This window comes from Artibeus jamaicensis, unplaced genomic scaffold, assembly GCF_021234435.1.
Source record: "Artibeus jamaicensis isolate MK-2021 breed Jamaican fruit bat unplaced genomic scaffold, CSHL_Jam_final scaffold_612, whole genome shotgun sequence".
In the NCBI taxonomy this organism is placed as follows: Eukaryota; Metazoa; Chordata; class Mammalia; order Chiroptera; family Phyllostomidae; genus Artibeus; species Artibeus jamaicensis.
This window is the reverse complement of record NW_026522049.1, coordinates 2,463,644-2,490,358: the sequence shown is the minus strand read 5'-3', so window position 1 is coordinate 2,490,358 and position 26,715 is coordinate 2,463,644. Positions and strand designations below refer to the sequence as shown.

The following is a 26,715-nucleotide window of genomic DNA, read 5'->3' as shown; positions in this document are numbered from 1 at the left end:
ATAAATATGTATATTTTACATAGCTTTGATTAAATAGTTCTAAAGGTGGGGACGTGTGTGTGTGGGGATTCCAGCCAGGTGAGCACTGTTCTCTGGGCTGTTGCCCCCCTCTGTCCTCCAGGTACCCCAGGGACGCTGTGGGGCGGCTCCCTTTGGGCAGAATCCTGTGGTGCAAGAGGTGAAGCGTGCTAAAGTTGGAGGGTCCTTGGCACCCAATAAGAAGTGACACGTTCAACGGATGTGGGCACTCCCAGCACTGGCCGCCCCGCTCAGCTGCGAGGCCTCAGAGACTAAGCGTCCTCTGCATTACAGGGGCCGTGAGGACAGGGGTTCCCAACAGTTGGGATCAAACACTGCCATCCTAAGCGTGTAATCTTGGTAGCCGGGCCAGCAGGGTGGGGACAGGGCAGCTAAGGGGCCAGACCAGCACCATCAAGTGGATGACCCAGGGAGGTGCACCGGCGTCTCTGGGGACAGTCCGCCATGACCCCGTTCTCCATTCCTCTACCTGGGTGTCACCTTCCAGGCACTATTTGCCATCCTTCTTTTGACCCTGGAAGACAAAACTGACCAGGTTTTGTCAGCACAAGTGCTGTCCAGGAAATGCCAGACAAGGAAGGAGTGACCCAAGGCAGGCCTCCTCCATCCCCTTGTCATGTGGCGCCGTAGCAGAAACGGGGTGACCGAAAGGCCCTGAATGTGCCTGGGAGTCAGGAGCGGTGAGGACCCTGGCTGTCCAGGGCCTGGGCCCCCTGGTGGGTCACCATTTTCCTAGTTTCCTTCGTCCAGTCAGGCCAGGCCTAGTCCCATTACACAGCCAACACTCACCCCTCTGATCTGCAGGCTACGCTGCAAAACAACCTTCAAGCCGCCCAGTACAAAGTGCTGAGTGAGCACAGCCGCTGGATGGGGTTTCAGCTGTGGGCACAGCTGACCTCGCCCCTGGGGTCCCCACAGCTTCCTGGGCATCCCTGGGTGGGTCTGCTCTCCAGTCACTGCGTCTCACAGGTTGCCTTAGCCTGGCCAGACGCTGAAGCCATTTCTCTTCCCCACTTGCTGTCCTGGACTGGGCTCCCGTTCCCAGTCCCTCACCAGGCTCATTGTCTTCCAACCTGCTGAGGCCTGTGGTCAAGTCAGGCTCAGACCACCCTGCGACCTCCTGGGTCCAGTTAATGGCCCACCCCACCCTTGCTGGGGACACTTTCTGCCTTACTCACTCCCACCCCCCTCTCCAAAACCCTCCCTGTGCAGCTGTGTCTTAGGAAATGTCCCCCACCTCCTTCCTCACACAGGGGCAGTGCCGATCCAGAGACAGAAGCGGAGTCCCCCCCGTTCAGTTGCCCTCGGCAGGGGTTCACTTCTACCTCAGAACCTGGGGTGACAACAGGGACCCCAGGGAGACTCTGGGGTCCCTGGGCGCTCAGAGAAGCAGTGGCTCCAGCTGCTGTGTGGTGCCACAGAGCCCAGCAAGTCCCTGGAGCCAGGGGCAGGGTGTCCCCCGGCGCTGCCTTCACACCTGCTCCACCCTGAACACAGCTGCTCAGGGTGCCTCAGCGTCAGGGCTGTGGCTGCGGCAGAGCAGAGATGGGGGTGCATACCGCCAGCTCTCACTGGGGTGTGTTCCTCAGAACCCAGTCCCTCCAGACATCCTGGGGCAGAGCGTTCGGAGGTCCACACCAGGTTGGGTAGCACTGAGCTCCAGCCCCTGGGGGTGGGGGGCGGTCACAATGCGCATTAGCATAGTAAAGGCTCTGAGAGGGCCTTCGGGAAAGAAGCTTACTTAAATCCATGACTCCTAAACTTACGCAGTCACAGACTTCTTTTAAAAGGATGTGTGCCAGCAGACACCTTTGACACCTTTTGGAAACACTGCGCACTCACCAGGAAAGGCGGCAGGGGCCCTGACTCGCTGCCACCCCCAGGAAGCCGTCCCGGGGGTCGAAGGCTGGGTCTCCTACCCCCTTGGTGTTCACGGGTCAGCAGCGGCAGTGGCTGGGACTGTGTTGGAGATGCAGGACCTCGAGCCCCCCCAGGCCTCCTGCTCTGAATGCAGGTCAGTACAACCGGTGAGAGGCCCTGTCCCGCACCTGCCCTCCCCCTTCCCCCTGCAAGACGGCTACTTGGGTCACCTCCCCAGCCAGGTTGGGGCTCTAGGCCCTGTATCCAGATGTAGTTGGCCTATTTAGAACCTCACCCCTTCTTGGAGAATTCCTCACATTATGAGTCCCCCTTCCAAGGGACCAGTGGGTACTGCGGGTGTGGAAGAGGCTCATGGAAAGGACCAGGGCCCTTCATCCCTGCTCAGATGTCCCTTGCACAGAGACGCCTGGTGACTTGGTGATGGTCACCTGGGGCAGGGGGTCCCACCAGTCACCTCTGGGAGTCATGCACGGCCTCCCTGGGAGGTCAGCAGTGGTCGTTCACGAGGGTCAGACACGGAATGCCTTACACGCTCCCCCCAGCCCCTTAAGAGCCTGGAAGAAAGGAGGGGTGAGCCAGCAACTGGGGAGAAGCCGTTTATTGAGAAGGTGCTGCAGAAACAGCTACAGAAAGCGGTGGGGGCTGGGGAGCAGCCGCCATGTCCCTCTGCACGTGGGGTCACTAAGGAGCCCATGGGGAGGCCCGGGAGGGAACCTGTTAATGACCAGAGGGGGAGAGGGGCCCTGAACACCCTCTGGCACGCAGTGTCTCACACCAGAGGGGGGGAGAGTGGGGGCGAGTGGGGCGGGTGCTGACAGCCCAGGCGTCATGGTCACATGGGAAAGCCAGCGGGGGTCAAAGAAGCCAGAGCACCCGAGTCACTGGGTGAGAGCCTGCACCACGTCCTTCACCAGCATGGTGCCGATCACCATCTTCTCGCTGTTGACTGTCAGCTGGGCAGGTCCAGGGGGCCGTGCCACCAGGGTCAGCAGGACCAGGCTCCCGCTGGTCAGTGTCCTCCCCGCAAACCTGAGGCAGGGGGTGGGGGCAGAGGGAAGGGCTTAGCCTCGGGGATGGCCCCCCCCACTCCACACCAGGCCCAGCAGCCCCCATCTTCCTCGCCAGGGGCCCAGTACCTGTACTCGTCAGACGTCCCACAAGGGACACGACCCAGGTTGGCAGTGGCAGTCACTTTCTGCACCACAATGTGGTCACTCCGGCAGGTGTCTGGCAGCGTGAGCTTCTCTGTGATCTCATTCATGCCTGTCAGCTTTCCTGGGGGCAGAGGTCGTGATGAGGACAGAGGCTGCCTCGCCCCAGGCTGCCCGCTGAGCTTTCTCACCAGCCCTCAGGTTGGGCCGGCCTGAGTCCCACCCAGTGGTCCCGGGAAGGGGGACCTCCCAGCCTGCCAGGGGTCCATCCATGTTGCAGACCACAGACTGACTTGGCATCTCCCCACCGTCAGACATCTGGGCCCCAGCCCCTCAGGAGTGTCCAGTCCCTTCTTAGAGGTCTCCTCCAGCCTGGACCCCACACCCTTTGGCCTTCCCTGGCTGGCTCCCCAACCGAGTTCCAGTCCCCTCGAGCTCCTGATCAGGGCTCAGTCCTCAGGGAGGCTGTGGCTGCTGCACTCCCGGCCCAGGGGGCCCATGCAGCCTTCACAGGGCGACCCCTGACTTCACCTGCGGGAATGCCTCCCTGGGCAGACAGACCTCCCCTCCTCTCCACTCCCCTGGCCAAAGCCCTCCTGGAGGACTCCACCTCCCTTCGTCCCTTGGCTGGGCCAGCCTCTGCCCCCTTCTGCAACCCGACTGGCTCTCTGAAGCTGGCTCTGATGGTTCTGGTCCTCCTGGCCTGCAGACCCCTTCCCCCGGGGCCCTGGTTCTCCCCGCACCTACTCCTTTGTTGCTTCTCTTACCCCTGCCCCGAAGAATGCAAGTTTTCCTAGGGGAGGCCCTTGGCTCTCTCACCTTCCCCCACCTCCCCCCTCTCCAGAGTGAGCTCACTGATACAGCGTGACTCCAGCCCAGAAGTGCTTCCTGGGCACAGACCCACCTTTTCCTGAACTTCCAGAACGCACTGCAGAATCGGCTTGCCCAAAGCTGGCCGTGACCTTCCCTCCTCCCTCGCTGGCACCCATTCTCGTCTACCAGAGCAGAGGTTTGGCAAATTGCAGCCAAATCCAGGCATCCATCCCCTGGGGGCCTGAAATGGTGCCTGCAGCGCAGGCCGCATGGCCCACAGAGCCCGTGTACTGGGGTTTACAGCACGTTACAGACAGCGTGTGCTGACCCCGCCCCCCAGTCTAGGCGAGGGGTGCTGCCAGTCTCCACCACCCGAGCCCAAATTCTACAACAGCTTCCAGGCCTCCCTCTCCCCCTTCTCAGGTGAACTGCCTGTGACTTACCTCTTCCCAGTCCCGCCCCCTCACTCCCTTCCTCCCGGCTCTAATCCTCGTTCTCACCATCTCTCAGATCTGCCACAACGGCCTTGTAGCTGGTCACAGAATCTGGTCCAGGGTCACACACCCAGGGAGTGCAGGTTCAGAACCTAAACCAGGGCTCTGGAGCCCCGTCCCCCGTTTGTCCCTGTTTCTCCTGCTTGTCCCTGTTTCTCCTGCCGCGGGAGCCCGGCCTCTGCCTGGTCCCCTCCCCACAGTCACCTCCCAGGGCTCCACTGCTGGGAAAACGGAATCTGCAGGGCTCATTCCTCTAATAGCGGAGCGGGACCCGCCAACCTCTGTGACCCCTGCCAGCTCTGAAAAACTCTAGGACAGAAGCCCAAGGCACCCAGAAGTTAGACCCAACTCTATTTCTGGCTTTGTGCTTACCACTCCCCTGTCCTGGGGACTCCATGCCCCAAACTAAACAGCACCCCCTTTTCTTCCTGAAAACTTTTCTCCAGCCCTCACTGGTGATGTTTCCCCGGCTGGAATGTGGGCCCAGAATTCTCTCGGCCAGCCTGGCGGACACTCCCCAAAGCCTCCCTGACGGTCCCAGCCTCTGCAAAGGTGCCGGCTGCGGGGCCTCCCCGTCTGGAAGGAGCCGAGGGCCCTCCGGCAAGGCTGGGTGCTGGAGCTCACTGGGCCCCCCAGCAGGTTGCTGAGACGCACCCTGTCCACCCTCAGGGGGCACTCACCCTGCTCCTTCTTGAACTCATTCTCACTCATGAACACGGGGGCCATCAGCTCCCCAACCGGTGGCTGGATGGAGACGTAGAACTGTCGGGTTTGGGTGCTGGGGTAGAGGGGAGAAGCCGGGGAGGCAGACCGGTGAGGCCGGCATCCCCCCTGGGCCTCCCACTTTGGGGGCGGGGCTTGCAGGCAGCAGGAGACTGGAGCAAGACCTGAGAGCTGGGGATGGTGTCCAGACCCTTTGCAGCACGATGTTCCTCCCCCAGCACCCCCCTCACTGCCACCTCCCTACCGGTTCCAGGACACTGTGACCCCACCTCCCCCAGCCCATCCTCCCACCCACCACAAGATGGGACACACACCACAGCTGGAAGTTGGCCGCCTGGGTCGAGTCGCAGAAATTAATGCCCATGACAGCAGTGGCAGACTCTCCGGGCGCCAAGGACTCTGCAGAGGTGAGGCGGGAGGGGGAGAGGCACCATCACCTGACAGACCCGAATCCCGGTCCCGGCTCCCCTCTGCTGCCAGACCTGACCCGGCACTCCTAGCTTCCTGGGTCCTGGAGCCCGCTCCTGGTTTTCCACCTAAATCTAAACAACCTTCCCCCCACCCTCCAATGACCACTTGTCAGCGTCGGAACGACCAAGCCTCCAGCGACCCCTGCCCTGATCTGCACTCGCTTGTTGCCTGGTCTGTCCTGCCCCCCAGGGCAGGGGCTGGGCTAGAAGCCCTCTGGGCCCCCAGCGCCCAGCCCCCAGCCTGCCCGGAGCCGCACCGATTTCAGGAAATCCCTGGACGCTGATGCCAGCAGGCAGTTTGGGGGTGCCCACATGCAGGCCCTTGATGGGCGTCTCGGAGCTGTTGGAGAAGTGGATGTGCAGGGACACCATGTGCGGGTCCCCAGGGAAAGGCTGGCGGCTGAAGGTGTAGTCCACGGCCAGGCCCTCGCCTGCCACGCGGTGCAGCAGCTCCTGCCTCCCGACCCCCGACATGGGGCTCAGCAGCTGGGGGGGGGGAGACGAGGGGGAGTGCGGAAATGAGCAACAGGAAGACTGCCCTGGCCAGGTCCCCACCTGGGGGAGGGGTCACCGGGCAACGGGGACCTGGGCGTTCCCCTCCACTGCACCGGACCCCCAGATCCACACCACAGGACACAGCCCCGGCCTGTCCACTCCCCTCACTGTCCCGTCCCCTCACCGAGGGCACCAGCGGGGAGTCCGTGAGGGTCAGGCCCTCCAGGTCTGCAGCCAGGCTGGTGGACACGGCCGCGGGTGGGGACACAGGCTGGATGCTCGGCGGGGCGACTGTGGGGGCAGATGAGGAAGACCGCGGATGGGGAGAGGCCACGTGGGACTGGCCCGAACCGGGCGGGGCTCAAGGAGCAGACTGTTCAGCACCACGGACAGCGGGGCTCTCAGCAACCTGGAGGCTCTCAGCGGTGACCCACCCTTGACCCCAGCCCCACACCTGGTGCCCTCAGGTTGGAGGACAGGTTCCCTCTGCTCCCCGAACCCCTAAGCCCTGAGGAACCCGACCCAGAGCGCCCACAGATCTTCCTAAGTCACTGCCCTGGCTCCCCCCACCATGACCTCTAGGGCCCAGACTCACAGTCCTCTAGGTCCAGCAGGGAGACCTCCTGGGCTGCAGGGGCGCTTTTGCTGCTGGGGGGCTGGAGAGAGAACGGAAGTGGGCGTGGAAGGACGTGCCACCTCGGTGAGCTCTGGCCCGCCCCGCCCCCTCCGCCCCCAAGTCTCTCACCTTCTTCTTCCGCCAGGACGCAGGTTCTGCCTGCTCCTCCTCGGTCTCTGACGACCCCTCCGACTCGGAGGAGCTGCTGCTGGAGTCGCTGCCCTCCTCGGAGGACGAGCCCTCCCCCTGTCCCTTCGTCACCTTCTTCCTCGTCTTCGACTTGCTCTTCTCCCCTTCCTCCTCGCTCTGCTCACTGGGGGCGGGGGTGGGGCACACGGCATTCAGGCTCGACTGGGTGGGCTCCCCCTCCTTGCCTCACAGGAGAGTGGGGACGCCTTGAAAAGTGGGGGTGAGGGTGGGGAGCCTGGCCCCCAAATGCTTCTCCATGCTGCAAACTTCGGAGCCCCAGGAGCCCCAGTGTGGGAGGCCCAGGGGCTCTCCGGAGGCTGGCTCTCAGTCCTTAGTTCCCCAGGGAGACCTCTGGTCCCACCCCTTACCTCTCACTGCTCCTCCCCTTCTCCTCCTCCTCCTCCCGGTCTTCCTCCTCGGACTCGCTGCTGGACTCCCCAGAGCCGCTCTCACTGCTGCTCTTGCTGTCCAACTCGCTCTCGGACTCGGGGTCTGTGGAGGACAGTCTCAGGCTCTCCTGCCTGCGTTCGGGCTCCTGGGTCTGGAGCAGGTGCCCTGGGCTCCCGGAGTCAGGCTCTTGGCACCAAAGCTGCAACCCTTCCCCCCAGCCTGACCCTGGTCCCAGGAGCCACGGGACCACCTGCAATGCAGACGGGGCCATCTGGGCAGAGACCTGCATGTGCACGTGCACACCTGGGACCAGAGCCCTTCAGTGAGCAGATGCATGTGCAGGTACACAGCAGGCGCATGCCCCTCGCGTACACGACCGCGTCTCACACACACATGGCACACTCGTGGGGAGCAGCACAGGGCCCGGCCCTCAATCTTCTCACCACTGTCTGCGGACTCCGTGGGGCCTGACTCCCCCTCAGAGTCTGAGTAGAAGGGCTTCTCCTTCTCCTTCCTCTTCTCCCGGTTGGAGCACTTGGTCCACTCGGGTACCTGGGGATGGGAGTGGGGGAAGGGCTGTTAAATCGTGGTTGGGGAGGGGGCATGGGAGCACAGGCCTTCTCATCCTTCACCCCCACTCTTCTGGGGCCCGACCTGGCCCTGCCCCGGGGCGGGGGGGGGGGGAGCACTGGGAGGGAAGGGACCCTGCCAAACCAAGGGAGACGCAGAGGGGAGGGAAGGCACAGGGGTGCAGCCCGGGGCAGGGGGGATGGGGAGAGAAAACACTGCCCACAAGCAGAGGGCACACGGCACACGGCACACGGAGGTGTGGGGACCTCGGTGTATTCGCCCAACAGGCCCACGTGGGTCTCAATAAGGGAGAGATCTTCTTCCTGTATGTGGGGACCGTGTCAGGAGGGCCGGGCCGGCACGGGGGGCAGGGGGCTCCCCGCGTGTCTGTGCCTCCACCCCTGCTGACCTCCACGTTGCGCACGGATGGGTCCGGGGCTTCCTCTGGCCAGTCCGGGAGCTCCTGGTAGCCCGTGGCCTTGGCATTGAGCAGGTGGGACAGTGAGCCCAGCTGGAAGTGGTCCCGGTCTGGGGACAAGGTGAGAGGTCAAGCAGGGTGGCAGTGAGGTGTTGCCCGGGGAGCTGTTTCCCAGGGGCTGTGGCGATTCTGGCGGGGACGCCCTAGCTGGGTGGATGCAGGAGGTGGGTGTGCCCCTTAGTGGCTCTTCCACCCCAGCCGCACCCTCAGGCCCGTGTGCTGGAAGGAAAGCGTGTCTGGCCTGACCCTTACAGGGCCGAGGGGTGGGTGGGATGGCAGAGGAGGGCCAGAGGGGACTCTGGCCCTACAGGTGCTGCTGGCCACTCTGCCCGGGCCTGCCGGCTGGGGCAGAGGAAGCACAGGGTGGCGCCTCTTCCAGGCAGTGGGGGGGTACATGTGATCCTGCTCACCAGGCCAAGTTGGGGGCTGAGGGGTGAGCAGCCCCCTATGGTCGCGGGAGGACATCAGACCCAGAGGGGCCAGCACAGAGACTTTCAAGGGGGGTCAGTGTTGGTGTTGGGAGAGAAAGGGATGGTTTCCCTTCTTCCCAGATTTTCAAATCCACCCCCCATCCCCCGCCACCTCAGACAGGGGTGCAGGGGAGAGAAAAGCAAAAGATGCCAGGACAACCAAGCTCCGTGAAGGGGGCTCCCTCCTCTGTGGGTTCCTGGGTCCCCAGAGCCAGGTGAGGACCCTCCTCACCCACCCCTCTCAGAGCCTTTGTCCCAGAGGCCAGGCCAAGGGCCTGGCGCTGAGTGTGACCTCCAGGGGTCGCCCAGAGTGCAGGCGACAGCCTCGTCAGGGCCCTCACCGACATGCACCTCTCCCTGGGTGGTGTTTACTCCCTCCTTCCGGGGCCCTCATACTTAGAATCCTGATACAGAGAGCCCGGCAGGGGACAGCCCACCCACTGGAGAGCAGGGACCTGGCCTCGAGGAAGCTGGTGGTGGCTGTGGGTGGGTGGAGAGCAGCCGTGGGTGCTGCGGGGACAGGTACGGGGGACTGGCCTTTCTCTGCCCGCAACGCCCATGGCCCACGGAGACAGAGAGCTCAAGTGGAAGCTCTGGGGCCAGGGTCCTGGCCAATCCCTCCCGATTTCGGCCCCCACCTTTGAAGGACGACTCCAGGACGGGGGCCGGTTTGGGTGCCAGGAAGAGCTTCTTGGCGTGGCGGCTGAGGGCCCCGCCCTGCTCAGAAGGGACTATGAGCTGCCGGGTGAAGCGTGCTCGGTCGCGGATGTCGTAGTTCTGATCGTACTTGGCCAGACTCAGCACGTACTGGGTCAGCAGCTTGGTCTGGGGGACGAGAGGGCGGCAGCAGTGGTCAGGGAGCTGGGGACGGCGGGGGTCTCAGAACCAGAATTCTCTGAGCCAACGCCAACACCCCCACACAGAGCTGCCCTCCCCTCTTAGACCGGCTCCATTCACCCCTGGACCCCAACTTAAAAAAAAAGATTTTATTTATTCATTTTTAGAGGGGAAAGGAAGGAGAAAGAAAGAATCAATGTGTGGTTGCCTCATGCACCCCTCACTGGGGACCTGGCCCACAACCCAGGCAGGTACCCTGACTGGGAATCGAACTGGCGACCCTTTGGTTCATAGGCTGGCACTCAGTCCACTGAGCCACACCAGCTAGGGCCTGGTCCCCAGCTCTTGGCAGCTGCCTTGGGTCCGCAAAAGAGGCCGTCCTTTCAGGCTCTCCTCTTGGCCTTGGACTCCATCACCGTGCTGGGGCCCAGCACTCTGGCTCAGCCCAAGCCTGTCGGACGCCCGACCTGCATGGCTCCGCACCCACACTGCTTCATCTCTCCATCTGCGTTCAGATGGGGTGCCTCTCGCCTGCTCCTGGCTCCCCTCTGAGCATAGGAGGCCCACAGATGTTTGTCCGAAGACGGAACACTTCCCAGGGCACTCACTTGGCCTTCCCCTCTGCGATCTCCTCCTCGGCCAGTCCTGACACCCACAGACCCAGGGCCCGTGGTGTCCACCCGTAAGTACTGCCCTTTCCCGCTCCTGACTATGGTCCCAGCACAGCAGGCCTCCGCCTGCCCGGCCTGCCCCTGGGGCCCACTCCAGCACCCGGATCAAAGGGGCTGCTGGGGAAGCACAACGCCACCGTCAGAAGGCCCCCATGGGAAGCCAAGAGCCCGCCGTCCAGCCCATCAGGTCCCGGGCCCCCAGAGTAACTGCGGACACTGGGGGAACAATGGCTATCGGGACAGACCCGCCACCTGCCCTGAACGGCTCTTTGGAAAGAGGTGCCAGAGGTCACGCCCCCCCGGGGAGGCCCGTGGAGGTGGGGGGGCGCTGTTGCCAGGACCAGACATCGCTGGGAAAGGCATCGCTTGCTCAGTCTTTACCTGCTTGGAGTTGGTCAGGTAGAGCTTGGCTGCCAGGTTGATGACCTGCAGCTTGACAATGTCCTCCTCTGCTGTGAAGGACTTGGCCATCTTTCTGAGGACGTCGGGCGCGATCTTGGGGACGTGCTCACAGTACTCCCCAATGAGCCACAGGATGCTGGCGCGGGCCATGGGCACCTGTGGGCGTGGGAGAGGTGTGAGCGCGGGACGGCCCGGGCGATGGCACCCCTGCCGTCCACGCCGGCCTCCGGGACCATGGGGGTCCTCCAGACCCCCAGGGAGGGAGGGTGGTGGGAGGCAGAGTAAGAGGTGGGCACTTCCTGGGTAGCAGCTCCCCTCTTCCCTGGGGTTCCACTGGCTTCTCCAGGCCCCAAAGCCAGTCGAGACTTAAAACACTGATTTTCTGGACCCACTGAACCCCCGATGCTTCACTGCCCTGTTACTCTTCCTGCACATGCAGGGAGGCCTTGTCTTCAAGCTTCAATGGGGCAGAAAAACACAGGATTTGCCGATGGTCTGCTCTTGGCAAGAGCACCAGAGAGAACATGAGTGGGGAACCCAGGAAGCGGTCACCAAAGGGAAGGCGAATCTTGGGCCACAAGGTCAGGGTGACACTGTCCCATCTTTCCCCTGCTTCCACCGGAAGTCCTTTCAGAGCCAGTGTGGGAGGTGTGTGGGTTGATTTTGTTACTTACAGGGCCTTAAAATCACGGGGAGGATGCCGGGCAGGGAGGGGACACAGGGTGGCGCCCCCACCTGTATGTTATCCGTGAGCTTTGCCAGGTGTTTGATGATCTCTCCGTGCTGAGCTGGCTGCATCTGTAGCAGCTTCTTGATGACGACCACCGACTCCGCCACCACCAGCTCTGGGGGACGGGAAAGGGCACAGGGGGCCCCCCGGGAGTGTCAGTTGGCCACACCCAGGTGGGCAGCCACCCTGCAACTCACCCAGACCCCCGGCCCTGTTCCTCAGCCCCCTGCCCTTCTCCACTGGTCCTCAGAGATGTGGGGGCACTTGGACACTCCTTGAGGCAGACAGACTGATGGACACTTATTGTGCCTGGACAGATAGGGGGTACCCCTGGTTGTGAGCTGGACATGCAGGCAGACACCCAGTGGCCATCAGAGCTGGACACCCAGCCAGGCACTGACCATCGCGGTTGGACAGCAGCTGCACCAGGCCGTTGAGGCAGGTGTCTCGGACCCGGCCGATGTTGGTCGCGCAGCGTCCGATGGCCTGGATGGTGGCTGCCACAAAGTCCTTGTCCATGCTGCGAATGTAGGTCTGCGGGGCACAGCAGAGGGACCCCCCCCATAGGCTCTCGGGTGACTTTCTGGAAAGCGGTCACCCTCATTCAATGACGCATCACCCAGAGACAGCACTCTGGGAGGGGCGCGACACCCTTGCCCGCCGCCCAGGGATCCGGCAGAAGGCACCGGGAGAGGGTCCTGAGGCAGCCGCGTCCCCACATTGGAACCTTCAGTGAGGGTCTGGCCTGCAGGACGCTGCTCCCGCAGTGCACGGGGCGCTGTGGGCAGCTTTCCCGGCCCCTCCAGGGGGCGGGGGTGGGGGGTGGGGGTGGGCCGGCCCTGGTCCGTACCTGGAATTCCCGCAGGACCGTAGGGATGTTCGTCTCATTGGCCAGGTTGGTCAGCACCTCCAGCTGCAGGGGGGCAGAGAGTGGGCTTTACGGGCTTTCTCACCCATGGCTGCAAGCGCACGCCGCCCTCCCCCCCACCCCCTGCAAACACTCCTCAGGGCAGCCCTGCAGCGCCCTCCCACTGGCGAGGAAACTACCAGGTCTTGAAACCCATTCAAAATGGAGAGAACCAGCTCGCCTCTTCCGCGGTGGGATCACCCACAGCCCCAGCAACGGGCAGGCCCCCCCTCCCCCAGTGGCCACCTGGGTACCTGAGTGGGTCTGTGCAGGGGTATGGGGCAGAGCGACCCCGCCACTCTGTCCGTGTCTCACCTTCAGGACCTTGATCTGGGTGGGGTCCGTGGACCTGATGTAGAAGCTCTTCAGGTAGGGCTCGAACATGCCCTGGGAAAGACAGGCACCCAGGGAGTCCCACCAGGCCTGTCCTAGAGTGCCCCCTGCTCCAGACCTGTGCCTAGCACCTCCACGCCGCAGCACTGCGCTCCAGTCTCAAATCTTTCCCCTCCTCCCTCCTAGATCTGACCCCGTCTTTCTTCACCAGACTTTCCTCTGAGTGGCCCTCAGGGTCCTGCATTTGGGGTCTCTGCTCCGTCATACCACACCGCCGAGGCACTCCTACAACCCCCACTGGCCCTTCCTCAGTGCCCCTAGCGCCACAGACGCCACCCCTCGGACCGGGAGCGCAGGCCTTGTGCGCTTGCTCACCCGGCGCTTGATGGACATGGTGGCCACGTTCTGGAGCACCACGTACTGCACCTCACTGCAGAGAGGATGGTCAGAGGTTGTATGGCCCCGCGGCAGGCACAAGGGGCAGCAGGTGGGTGTAAGGAAAGCAGACCAAGTACAGGGAGGAGAGGACGGGGTGGTGGGCAGGTCACCAGCAGGAGGAAGGCGGAGCTGGGGTCAGCATGGTGGGCTGGTGGGCTAGGATGGGGAGGTGGGGACCTAATGGCCCCAGAGTTCAGGAGAAGCAGGGCCAGGGCCGGGTGTGGGCGGGGCCAGGGTCGGGCGTGGGCGGGGCCAGGGGGCACGCACCTGTGGCTGCGCAGCAGGCGCACCAGAGCCTTGGCGATGACGCCCACCTCGGCCTTGGGCGCCAGATGGAAGTAGAGCTGCGCCACCGCCATGACCACCGCGGCGCTGCGGCTCTGCAGCAGCGGCTTCGTGTTGCGCAGCAGCAGCCGGTGGTCAGGGTCCATGACGTAGGGCTTCCTGGCTGGCAGCGCCGAGGTGGTAGCCTCCTCCGACCCCGGGCCCTTGGCCTCGTCCTCCTCGGAGCCGTAGAAGGCTTTCTCGGGGTTCTCCTCCAGCAGGGATTCCTGTTGTGGAGACGGTGGGGCAGTGGGCACCTCCTGCTGGTGACCCTCCAGCCTGCTCTGCAGGCGAGGGCAGGGCCAGGCGGGCGCACTCACGTTCTGGGTGGGGCTCAGGAACTGGGTGCGGGCGTAGCGGGTGAGCATGCTGATGATGACCACCTGGCCCCACTCCTCCACGTCGATGAGTAGGTTACAGAGTTTCCGGTAGTTCTTGTGGATCAGGTCGATGCGCTCTGGGCACACCTCCTCGAAGGCCATCACCACGCTGCCCGCCACCAGCTGCGCACCGGACAGAAGCAAGAGAAGGTCAACGGAAGGGCCTCCCCACTGCCCACCCTGTGCACCTCTGTACCTACCGTGGTCTTGTCGGCCAGAAGCTTCTCAATGACCTCTATGAGCTGGTCCTTCTGGTCAGGATCCAAACTGCGGGAGAAACTGTTCAGAGGGACCCACCACTCCCCAACTCCAGCCTCCCCAGTATCCACCCAAGATGTGCCCACCTCCCTCCCCGCAACCCCATTCATAAAGAGGTGCAGGCCACCACCTCCAGGGCCTGCTCTCTCTCTAGTTCCCAAAACTGTCTTAAAGCACCTGAAGAGTGAAAAACTAGGGCAGCCTACACAACCTAAGACAGGACAGGGCCAGGCGGGGCCAGGTGTGGGCACCGCCCCCCATCCGGCAGGGCGGGGCTGGGCCACCTGTAGAGCTTAGGGATGGCGTGCGCAGCTGTTTTCCGCACGTAGGGCGACATGTCTGAGGCGGCTTCCTTGATGGCCAGCATCATGATGGGTACGATGATGGGCACACGGATGCTGGAGAGGACGCGGAGGGCACTGGCGCGAATCAGCTGGTTGGGGTCCTGGGGGCAGAGGTGGCGGCAGGGCCGTGAGAGGCCACACCTGTGGGACGTGCTGTCCCTGGCCACCACCAGCTCTCGTTCCCCTGACTCTATCCTAACCCTGGGTGAATTGCCCCCGGTCAGTACCTGATGGGGCACTTACTCTTGACCCTGGCTGCAGAAACCTGACACCTGAACAGGCAGGCATGGGGATGGGCTGCTTCACTTTCAGGCAGAGTGGAAAACTTTCAGAACACCCCATGTTCCTGAAAACCCCTTTCCTGCCTTCCTTTGTGTTTATGCCGGAGGTGACTGCCAGCAAAGGCAAGCTGGTCTCCCTTCCCACGAGTCCCTCCTTACATCCCCCTCCCCACGGACCCTCTCCCAAGCTGCTCTTCCGCCTCCTCCCACGAGGTTTCAGAGAGAATGGTGCATAGGCCCCTCCTCCTTGCTCCTGTAGCTTCCTATACACGCGAGAAGTGCATCTCGGGCATGGGGTTGTGACCGAGGCAGCGGCGGATCTCAGAGGACGGTGGACAGTGGCAGGGGTACTGGACGCTCGAGAGACATGCTGCTTCCCTGATTTTCTAAAACGGAGGAAGATCCACAGCATGGCAGGGAACGGTGACGGCGATCCCTGTCAACGTTCCAGAACTGGTTTTTAAACAGATGGCTTAAAAGCAATGATGGAAAAAGCTGGAGTCTGTATTTTCTCAGAGTCACGTCGTATCCCATTCTCCACTAAAACCTACGTGGTTTCCCTTTTTAAAAAACAGAACATTCTTGCTGAAGATTATGATGGATTCGCAGGAAGTTACCCCCGTCAAAGTCTTTTCCTTTCCGGCAGGGCGGCTGGGCTGGTAGGTATGAACACTATGTACGTTGATTTCCACAAGGCTTTGTGGGGGTGATCAGTGGTGCAGGCCTTTTGTTCCAAGAGCAGAATTCACGTTGATTTCATTGGTGTGTCACCACCGCCCTTTGCACTCGAGAGATGTTTTTGCTCTAGAATAAGATCCTTTCTAACCAGCACTGATTTTGCAGGCTGCTCAGGGAAGTTAGGAAGACACATAAACTTGAAGCCTGGGGAAGGTGTGTGGACAGATCAGTGTCAGCCCGGAAATGTAATATCCACAGGGCTGCCTGCGGCTGTGGGGCGAACGGCTTATCAGCATCTTGGAGGCAGACACGCAATCGGGTGGCTAAAAATTAAGATTTAGAAGCGCCCTGTACTCAACCACTAAAAGGTGATGCGGGAGGTTCACAGAGCGTTCCGGGGACCGCCTGCACGGAGACAGGGCGCAGGGAGGCCCAGAGAGCCGGCTTGTCCACTGGAGGTTTGTGTGAGTGGAGGCTGAGCCGCAGCAGTGGGCTGCCGAGAAAGCAAACACAGCCCTGGCCGGGCCTGAGAAAAAGAAGGGGAACCCTGGGCAGAAATGACGGGTATTCATGTGCAGACGGGGGAAAAAAGAAACAGTGAGGACCAACAGAAAGAAAATCAGTTTCAGAGGGACACGTGTATCCTATGCTACCACTTACAAGACAGTATCATGGCATTGTCAGGGGCAGGTAAACAAACAGTAGAAGAATAAGTGCACACACAGCGGCAACACACAGGGGAAGACATGGAGGGGAGCTTTGGCTGTTGGAGGAAGATGGTGTTTTCTGTGTTCGGTGTATAGATCTTCATTATAGCAGTCTTTTCGCCTTTTGTGAGTCTGAGCATTTCTGAAGCATTATCACTATGGGGGGGCTGCAATGCAATATAATAATAAAAAAAACTGTAGTTGTCTTAAAATGGAGTGAGTCGCCTGGGAAGGAGTGAGGTCTCTGTCACCGTGCGCGGCGATTTGGACCAGCGGCCGACATGGAAGCTCTTGAGTCACATCTGTCTTCTCCTTTTTTATAAGTAAAAATCTATTGGAACCGGGCCATGCCGCCTTGTTTACGGCTGCTTTTGCACTGCGTGGACCAGGTTGAGCAGCTGCACGGGGACACCGTGCGGCCGGCAAAGCCTCCGTGGTTCTCCGGCAGGATCTGCAGGTGGCGGGCAGGCGCCTGGTCCACAGAAACCACTGGACTGGGCGGGGCTAAAGGAGCTCTGGTTTCTAAAAGGCTGGGACAGGCCAGACTGGAGACATGACACGTAAATATAAAATGCATGTGTGCAAAAATTCCAGAATGGTTCTTGTAAGATGATTGGACCCTGCTTTGAGTGGAGAGATGGTTTGCCAATCTGAGAGAGGTCCTTTGGTTTTGACTTTAAAAGAACACCCCGGCACAAGGTGCACACGCCAGTGCCCCCGCCCCGCGCCCCACCAGAGAGCCAGACCCAGGACTCGACTCCTCCCAAGGCCCTTCCCTCCGCGAGTCCAGATCCCCCACCTGCCTGAAAGCAGTTCCCCAGGACCAGGGGATCCAGGTCTGTGCACCCGAGACGAGGCTGAGCAGAATGAGAATTTGTTCCAGTTCTGGAGGAATTGCCGACTGGGCTGAACTTACAGAAAGTGGAAGGTCCTGTGCTCACCTCTGAACCCAACCTCTAGTGGGGGCTCATTTGTTTTCAGTAAAACTTTGTCCTCTCTATCCAGTTTTGGGAAAAAAAAAGCTTGCAAAGTCAGCACTCCCTGCAGATGGCCGACTAGGAGAGCCCACCGGGGCCGTGGCTCTGACTGCGGGGCTGAGGGACCAGGTCAGCAGCTCCTGTCACAGAATCGTCTTACAGAGCCCGACCTCTGTCCGCCGGGTGATGAGGGCCAGTAGGGTCCTAGCTGAGGCAGCCAGTAACCTGGCTTCTTGCTCAGAGAGGAGAAGAGACACAGTTTCCAGACACCTGCCTCATCCCTCCTCAGACTCACAGGTGGGGAGGGGTCTCAGAGCCCCGGCCTGCCTCTGGGCCCACGCCTCCCACAGAGCACCAACGAGGCCCTGGCCCCAAGGGGGCACGCCGAGACCACTGACCTTCAGGCCACGCTGGAAGGTGGAGATGGACAGCAGGGCCAGGTCTTGCTGCTCTTCGGCGTAGCGCACCAGGTACACGTAGACCAGCTTCTTCACCTGGGGGAGAGCAGGCTGCCAGCGGGGACCGGCCCTCCCGCCCCAGCAGCCATGGTCCCCAGGGACCAGTCCCTCCCGTAAGGAAGAGCTTCCTCAGAGGGCCCGCCGTCTCTCGGCAGCGCGTCTGGTCCGGAGACTCGTGGACGGGACCAGGGCAGCCGCCAGGGGCTGGACGGTTTGCCCCTCACCCCCGACCAGCTCGGGTCTCCTCCTGGTGGAGGGGGGCGTGCGGGGCCCTCATGGGGCAGCGCTCACCTCTATGTTCTTACAGGCCACGTTCTTCACCACGGCAGGAAACAGGTCCGAGGCGTTCTTTCCCCGGGCGATCATCTGGGCGGTGGGGTCAAGGCCGGGGGAGAAGGGGTAGGGAGAGGGCCAGCACTTAATAGGGGATGGTCCACTGGGGACAAGGGGAGCTGCTGTGTGACCCCGGGCCCCTCCATGGGGAACGTCCCCTCCTCTCCCTGCTCACCGCCACGATCCTCTTCATGGCCTCCAGCTTGAGGGAATCTTTGTTGGTGTCCAGCATCTCCTTCAGGTCGTCATGCCTGGAGGGAGGCACAAGAGGTCAGCTGAGGGCATGGGGTGGGGGTGGGGCTGTCACACAGGACCCCCCCCCCGCCCCCAGAGGGGACGGGAGTCAAGCCCAGATCAGGGGACTTGGGGTCGGGAGAAACAGGGCTCAGACAGTGGCCATTCCCCTGTGTGCGTCTGCATCCTAATCACTTCTTCTCACAAGGTAACGCCCTCTCTGTGACTTAATCGCTTCCTTAAAGGCCCTGTCTGCTAACACAGCCACACTTTTGAGTTCCTAGGGGTTGGGGCTTCAACTCATGAATCTAAGGAGGACGCAAATGCACGACAGCCGCCAAAAGAAAAATGTCTGAGGCATGGTGAGTAAAAGCGGGATGGAAATAAATGCACAGGGCCCATACTCAGCATTCCCTGTCCAGGCTGCTGCGGGTCCCTCCCACCTGCTTGCCCTGGGCAGGCAGCCCTGAGCTGGGGCTCCCTGTTCGGTGGCGGGCCCCGGGGCTGGTGTTCTTGGGCCAGGGGCCCTGGTGCAGCGACCAAGCTGCCCAGCCACACTCAGAGGCGCTGGGGCTGGCGGCCGAAGAGGTGAATAAGCCCCAGGGAGAATGTGTCCATACACAGCTGACCAGCTGTGGGACAAGTGGCCCACTCAACTGTGGCCAAGACAGTTCCAAAATGTGGGGAGCTGTGCAGGGGGCGCCTGTGCACTTGTGAATCTCCCACAAGGCCCCCCTGATAACCTCCTACCCGGCACCCCAACAACCACCGCTTTTGAGCAGGCACGAGAGCCCGGCCTGGACAACTATCAGCGGTGGCAGACGTTCCGATGCGAGCTGAGCAAAGTCAGTCACAGAAGCAAAACTTCCAGAAACAACAGGCTGTGGGAGATTGGGGGTGGCACTGTGAGGAAAGGGAAGTGCGTGGCGAGAGTCACAAAGGGGCTGACGTGACTGCGGCTGAGTGAGTGATGAACGCCGAGCAGAGGAGGACGATGACACCCCACACCCCGTCACAGGGCTGTGCTTTGTGAGTAGCAGGTGGGAGCGATAGAAGGGGGCCGAGACGTTCGTGTTCCGAGTTCCCAAAGTGCCTCCTGAAGGGATTTCTGACGGACAGCGCAGGGGAAAGATGACGCCTCTCAGGACGCAGAGGCCTTGCCAGCAGTCGGATGGAGGCAGAAGGTCCCTGGCTGCAGCCCGGGCGGCCTGAAGCCCCACGCCGGGGGAGGGATGCCCCCCGAAACAGAAGACACCTCTCGTCTCCCATGGCCAAGCGGGGTGCAAAGATGACCACCTGTCCCAGTTACGGGGCGGGGGGCTGATCTCAGGACAACGGGGGCAGACACAGGGCTACAGGCCATTCAGCCGACCTGGGCAACACTGAGCTGGGTGCCACCTTCTCCAATACGCGCATGCACCCCACTGCAGCCCCACGGTCTCCACAGATGCCCCACAGGCTCCTCCACCACACGCCAAAGCACCCCCTGTACCGTGGACACTGCTGCGTGTGCCTCCGGACACACCTGCATCCTCAGACACACATGCACGGCGTGAGCCCCCACACACCCATGACCCCCACGGAGACACAGGATCACAGGCACACACACACACGGCCACTCGCCACAGAAACATACTCTCCACATGCAGAACCTCCGCACCCTTTCGGACGCACACATCCCACACGCGCACCCCCCTCCACGCTCCGCCCGAACCCTCAGATAGACACACACACCCCACACACAGACACCGTTTTGGCCAAATTCAACCCTTCCGGGCTCATTTCCCACAATGGCCACTGTCCTATTTGAGGTTCTTGGTGACACGTCGAGGCTTCTGAGATCACGGACCTCCAGCCTCCGGGGTCCCATGCCCTCCTCTGAGGGGTCAGGTGGGGGTCCTGGCCTGTCACCCCAGGGTGCCTTCCCCGGAGCAGGGAACTGGGTGGTCTGTCTTAACTCCGGGTGCTCTCTCCAAAGCAAAGCGCCTCCCACCCCGGTGTCCTGGCCACACCCGGATGCCACAGGCCCTTGTCAAATGCACACACCCCCAGGCGCTGGGCACCCATAGCTTTCCCACCCACCCAGCCTGGGGCACACATGCCCGGCTCCTGGAGGCTCCAGGCCCAGGGCCAAGGACAAGGGGGTAGGAGGGGGGCAGGAGCCACTGGGTGTACGGCACAGGCAGGACTGAGACCCCCGGGGAGCCCCGGTCCTTCCCCAGCAGCTGCTCCCCAGAGGGAGAGGAAGCAGGAGAGGCCCAGCAACGCCCTGGGTCAGGAAACCTAACTCCAGGGTTCAGATCCCCTTACACCCGCTCCCTGACCTGACCTGGGCCTGGCCTGCGGGACGCCTGCGGGGCTGGCTGGGGCCAGCCAGGGGCTAACACATGGCACTGGAGGCCGGTCCTGCTCATCTCCCCTCACCACACACGTTCCAATTCACACGCCGGGAGAGGCTGGCCAAACCCTATCTGAGTTCTCTCCGGTCCCCAAACCTCCCCTAGAGCCCATTCTGGCCAGAGCCTGGGGGAGGGAAGAGGTCAGGGTGGGACCACCCCCCTCAAACACTACGCGGCCCTCCTCCCTTCCCCTCAGAGTTCTGGGGAGTCATCACTCCTCACGCCCACTCCTGCTCAGTCCCCATACTGTGCCCCCACCTGGCCCTTAAATGCCAGCCCAATCCTCCTCCGAAGAGAGGGGACTGACGGGGTCTGGCCTGAGTGGCAGCTGCCCATCCCTGGTCTTCCCGTCCAGCTGGGTGGGGGACCCTGGGGTTCCCTTGTACCGTAGTGGCTGGCTTGGGCCCTGGCCCTGGCCAGGCTCTGGGCAAGTTTCTTCCAGGAACGCTTCAGGGGCTGTGCCTTCCTCCGGGGCCTGCAGCCACCGCAGCTCCTCAGGCTGCAGGGCCTGGTACCAGGGCGGGGGCCCACCTTCGGGGGCCAGCACGGGGCTGGCAGCCTCCGGGTCGGCCGCGCAGGCGCCTCGGACCCCTTGTCTGGCCACCACCCCCGGGAGCTGCAGGAATCGCTGCATCGGGTACCCAGTCCTGCTTGGGGATGGGGCTGAACCTACGCGAGCTCCAGGAGGACTGGCGCTGTCACCCGACGGCCCGCCCCTGAAACTCCGAAACCGGACCCTGGCGGGGAGGGAGGCTCTGGTTTCCTCTTCAGCGCCCAGAGACAAGGACTCTGGAGGGAGGAGCCCGGCGCGAAGCCAACCCTCAATCTCTGGGCCGGAGACTAGGGGTCAGGGGTCGGGGGCTGATCCAGAGGAGAAGGGTGCCCAGGGCCTCTGCCTCCCCAAGGTGCCCTTCAGAGATGCTGCAGGTCTGACCCGTCCCCCTTCCTCCCTGCCTGGCCTTGGCCCCTGGGCCACCCCCCACCTGTGCTCACACACTCGCCCTGGGCCCTCTGGTATTCATTGTAGTTCAAATCCCCTCCACGCCCTCAAGCTCCTGCCCTCAGCCTTGCCTTAGATGAAACCCCTGGCAGGCCCCAGACATCAGTGCTCTCCTCGCCTCCTGCCCTCCTGCCTCTGGGCAGGGCTGCTGCTCCCACTCAGCTCTGTGAGGCCCCCTGCCCACCGCTCAGGGATCTGCGCCTCCTCCCGCTCCCTTCAGCCTCCCCCACTCTACAGGCCCCTCCCCATCCGCAGTTAAACTTGCTCTAGGCACTCCCATCCTAGTAAGCAAATAAAAATAATTTGCTTCAAGCTAGCTTTCGGTGCCAGCTAGAGTTTAGGGCCGAGGGGTCATGACGTGTGCACCTTACACCCTTCAGCCCCGAACACGTGTGACCGGACAGTTCGATAGAGCTGCTATGGCACAAGGTCAACAATGGTTGAATCTAGGTGAGAAGTGTATGCGGGACTGTACTACTCATTCGACTTTTCTGTGAGTGTAAAATGTCCGCAACGGGACACGGGGGGGGGGGGGCAGGGGACGGGGAGGAATAATCTAGCGCTTCCCCGGACTCTGCCGGCGCTGGTCTCCCAGGCCTGCAGGTGAGGCATGGGGCCAGGCAGAGTGCATCTGCTCTTTGTCAAACCGATGGCCACATGGTTCTTTCCTGGTTGGACGTGACCTCGACAGGCACTGACACTACTAGTCGCTTTCTTCTGGAACTCACGCTTCCTTTTCCTCCTGCTTTTTGGTTTGCTTTCTGTGACCCTGACATAGTTTGCCTCTGCTCTCTGATCGCCCCTGACAGCAGGGTCTTCAGGGCTCCCTCCCGGGGTCAGTCTTCTCTGCCTTCTGTGGCCTTCACTCACACTCACACTCACACTCACACACACACACACACACACACATACACACACACGTCTCCTGGAATCCCAATCCTATCATTCAGCCACCAGCCAACTTGAATGCCCTGAGTTTATCATCCCAGCGTGCCCAAAGCTGGGCTCCACACCGATTTCCACACATCTGCTTCCAAGGGCTTTATCTCCAGTCCCGCCGAGTATCCCCACTGTCTATGCAGCTGCAGTGACAGTAGCCTGCGCACCGTCCTGGTCTCAGGCCAGCCCCTTCCCCTCAACTCTTTCCCAGCGAATTGCCAGGCCTGCAGCTTCTATCCCCTTCCAGAACTCTCCAGCCCTCCACTGCGCCCCTATTTCAGTCCTTCACCATGTCCTCCCCCAACTTCAATCTCCCCACGGGTCTCTCGCTCAGTCCAACACACCTTCCGAAAGGCAAACCTGGCATCGGTTGCCCCCCACAGCCTTGGCATTGCCCCACCCTCGTCCCCCATCACTGCAGCTTCTTTGCGCTGTGGTTCCGGCCACACTGCACCTGCTCCTGGGAAGCCTGTGACCCGGCTCTCCTCGTCTCCCTGGGACGACCCTCCGAGCCCCTCTCCAGGGCCAGGAACCAACTCCCCTCACCCTCCCCGCTGTCCTCACTGCACAGAACCGTCACCAACAGATCCTTCCTCTGTGCTCCTCTCTGGAGCAACTGGAGGACAAGGACTGTCTCCTGTCCACCGCTCTATTCACAGTGCCTAGGACAGGACTCCACACAGTAGGCCCTTAAATACGCTTGTTCCCAGAATTGACAAATAAACGAGGACGAAGGAAAAGGGCAGGGGTGGGAGGGGCAGAGGGAGGTGAAGGAGGGGTCGAACTGCGGCAGCAATGCACCAGATGGGAGCCGGGAATGAGAACAGGGGGACCAGGGGGAGGGAAAACGGATTCGTAGGAGGAGTCAGGCCTGGAGGCTCGGAGCCTACGCCCGAGGGCGACTTCCTCCCCGACCCTGACTGCTCCCCTTGTTCTCTGGGAACCAGTTCGCCAGGTGGGGAAAAGAAGGGAACCCAGTCATCAAAACAGCAGGAAAAATCCCCTAGGGCGGGAGGGTGCATCCTCCCGGAACAGAGGGGGCTGGCCCATCCCCCACAACCTCCGCCCCCTTCCAGGGCCCCAGGCCCTCCCCGGGGTGGGGAGCTGGTGGGGGGACTGGGCCAAAGCAGACAGGGGCCGAGGGTTGGCGGCTGGGGCGGGGCCGGGCGCTGTCCATGGTGCCAGCGCGCGTCTGCGAGGCCGGGCGCGGGCGCAGGCGCACGCCTCGGACTCCTCGGCCCCCGGCCCACCCTTCGCTAGGCAGCCTCACCGCTTGTAGTCGGAGGAGAAGATGCCTCCGCTGGCCGGGTCGTGGCCATACTCGGGCTCCCCGGGACCCGCGGAGCCACCCTTGTCCTCACTGTAGGCGGGGGCCGCCGACATGGGGAGGCGGAGGAAGGGAGCGCGGTGGGCAGGCGAGGTCCGCGGTGCTGCGCGCTGCAGAGGCCGCTGTGTGCAGGGGCGCAGGCGGCGAGCTGAGGTGTCAATCCGGCCGCGCGGAAAGCCGAGGTTCTTAAAGGCACCGGGGCCCAGGCGCAGGGGCGTGTCCACGGGAGCTCGGCCCCGCCCCAACCTCGGGCAAACCCCTCCCTCCCGTGGGGACAGTGCCTGCCCCGAGGGGGATGCACCTTTCGGCCTGCGGGTGCGTGCAGGCTGCTGAACTGATTGGACAGATGCGGAGGGTGCAGGACGTCTCGCCCTTCCGCTCGCCCACCCCCACCGGGCCCGGGGACGGACTCCGGGGCCTGCGCTGGTCCCAGACTCAGTGGAAGGAAAGAGGGGGGCTGGAGACAAGACTGCGCCCGAAGGCTGAGGGTCCTGGACTGAGCCCAGAGACCAAAGATGCTTCCTCTGCCTGCTCTACAGAATCTGGGTTCCTCGGACTCATCCTGGTTTCTCACCAGGAAGCCAGGGGACCTCGCGGAAGTTAAAAATTTAAGGAAGGCCTGGGCAAGAGCCACGAAAAGCCCATTGCGAGCCACGAGCGGAGAGGGGACAATACAGGGGCGGCGAACCCCGACTTCACCTTTGGAAAATAGTTTCATGGCCGCTTCTGAAGGCTCCTGAGCACCCTGGAGGGCCTGAGGTCAGCCTGGTCCACGGTCAGGTCCACGTCCACTGAAGCCCAGGAGGGAAGGAGAGGCTGGGGCAGGGTCGGGCGCGGCCATCCGAAGGCTGCAGCTCGGATCCCGAGGTCCAAGGAATCCCCAAGGGAGGACGACCTGGGCCCGGAAGGGAAGGAGTGCCCGGGCTGGGGAAGGGGTGGCATCAGGTTGGATGGCGGGGGTCTCTCATCGGGTCAGGAGGGTCGAGCGTGGAAAGTGGAGGAGTGCGTGGGGCTGAGTCTTGACCTACAGGCGGGAACCCCCAAGTCTCCCAGGCCAGCACCGGGGCTGACCAGGACTCGAGCAGCGCCTGGAGCTCGAGTGGGCAGGTGGAAGGAGAACCGAGGCGGGACCCGTGAGCGGAGGCTGTGCCCTGGAGCGGGCACGGTGGGTTTCCAGCAGGGCAACCAAGGTGAGTGGGCAGGCCTGGTTTGCTTCCAGGGGCTTTGGCTCCGCCAGAGTAAAGCGGGTCTTGAGTTTGACACCAGTGGGCCGGGTGGGTGTGAGGGCGTGAGTTTGGCGGCACCACACTGGTGAGCCGCAGCTGTTAACAGGCCCAGCGGTGGGTGAGGGCCTGCGTGGGTACCTTGGCGGGGCTCACCAAGCTAGTGGGACTCGGATCTGTTTGCAGGGGATCCGGCTGGGCCCCGGGCCAAGCAGGTACAGCACACAGTGCACACAGTTGCTGCGTGTAGCGTTTTAGGGGGCGGGTCCTCGTCCATGGCTCCACCCACGTGGCGCCCTAGTGCACAAAGGTCTCCACTGCTGCGGCTGCGCAGTAGAGGCCACAGCGACCGAGGGGGTGGGCGCAGCACCACGGGGTGCCGCCCCGGTTTGGATGCAGTGCTTTCGCTGGAGCCAGGAACATGTACGGCTGGTAGCCATCAAGGAGTTTGTCTGCAGGGATCACCAGGTGGGGGCGGGTCACAGCCTGGCCTAGGTCCTGTGACCCCAGTGCTGTGACCTTGCACTCCTACGTCCCAGGGCCCAGAGGTCCTGCGCTCCAGACCCTAGAGACTTAGCGCCCAACCTCGGAGACCTGCGCCCCACTCAGGTCCAGTCTCCGCCCTCTCGTGGCCCACCCACAGGGGGACCGGGGGTGGATGGGCAGCTCTCTTCCCATAGTAGGGCCTCTGTGTCAGCTGGAGACGCTTACCCTGGAACAGGACGGCATCTCCGTGGCTACAGCACACACCCGCGTGTGCCCCGCAGCAGCTCCCGGTGAGGGACATCAGCCGGCCCAGGAAGAAGTCTCCAGGCTGGGGCTCGCTTCCCTGCTATTCCAGCACCGTGAAGCGCTGACCCGGGAGAGCCTCAGGGAGGAAGAGCTCAGTGGTGCTGACGGCCTCCATCAGGGCCTGCAGAGAGAAGGAGACCTGATGACCGGGCCAGCTCCTTCCACTGGGCACCAGGACAGAGACCTAGCTTGGGGCCAGGCCCAAGGTCGGTGTCTTCACTTCCCCACACCTGCCTCCCTGTGCTGAGGAAGTCCAGTCGCCTGAACACCACGGATAAATCCTGCCAAGACACCCAGAACCCCTCAGTTGCCAGTGAGTGGGACCGCCTCCTCACTCCAATCCCGGCCACTCCATTCTCTCCCCCCCTCCTGTAGGACCCCCTCCCCCCATCTCCCTGAGCCCTGGAGGCAACACCCCAGACAGCCAGCTGGTACCCGTGTGGAGAAGTCCAAGGAGACAGAAACCAAGGTGAGACCCGGAGGCAGGACACCGCTCCCACGCGGGAGCAGGGGAGACCCTGCGACACCCTCCGCAGCACACGGCTGTCCAGCAGCTGCTCACTTGATCCTTCACATAATCCACTTGCTGGGAACAATAGCCCCATTTTCAGGACAAGGAAACTGAGGCTCAGAGGTTGCCGGAGGGTGCACGGCTGGACTCCGTGTCCTGTGACCTTTGTACTAAACATCAGTCACCCTCTCACCTCCTCCTGCTCCACAAGCCAGTGGGGATGCCTTTGGTTCACACCTCTCTGTCTTCACTGGGAACAGGGGCTTTGGGATTGGGGAGGGCGTCCTCACTCCCTGGGGTGGGCCAGGGCTTTGACCTCAGCCAGAAGGTGAGAGAAGGGCCTGCTGGGCGTGGGCTCCCTGGGCCGGCAGAGGCGCTGAGAGGCTTCTGTTGGGAGGCAGTGGGCTGACTCCAGCCGGCTGGGCTGGGGCGGGAAGGACCCACCGAGAAATG

General features: G+C 62.5%; 1 protein-coding gene across 2 annotated transcripts; it reads right to left on the bottom strand.

Annotated features, from left to right (window-relative positions):
• Positions 1-2,518: 2,518 nt before the first annotated feature.
• AP3B2 (adaptor related protein complex 3 subunit beta 2) lies at positions 2,519-25,406 on the bottom strand. Of its 2 annotated transcripts, XM_053658941.1 has the most exons (28): positions 24,436-25,406; positions 23,680-23,858; positions 18,013-18,088; positions 17,796-17,870; positions 17,445-17,540; positions 14,344-14,504; positions 14,002-14,068; positions 13,742-13,924; positions 13,365-13,648; positions 13,035-13,089; positions 12,642-12,713; positions 12,270-12,332; positions 11,821-11,953; positions 11,425-11,534; positions 10,669-10,845; positions 9,418-9,604; positions 8,241-8,359; positions 8,098-8,154; positions 7,705-7,813; positions 7,240-7,363; positions 6,812-6,995; positions 6,662-6,722; positions 6,251-6,357; positions 5,829-6,057; positions 5,416-5,500; positions 5,059-5,156; positions 3,057-3,195; positions 2,519-2,949 (listed from the first exon to the last, which is right to left on the bottom strand). In XM_053658941.1, exons 2-28 carry the CDS (start codon positions 23,790-23,792, stop codon positions 2,799-2,801), a joined length of 3,315 nt encoding a protein of 1,104 aa, XP_053514916.1. In that variant the 5' UTR covers positions 23,793-23,858; positions 24,436-25,406; the 3' UTR covers positions 2,519-2,798. The 2 variants fall into 2 exon arrangements, with proteins under 2 accessions (XP_053514916.1, XP_037009505.2); XM_037153610.2 differs by lacking the exons at positions 8,098-8,154; positions 23,680-23,858.
• Positions 25,407-26,715: the final 1,309 nt, after the last annotated feature.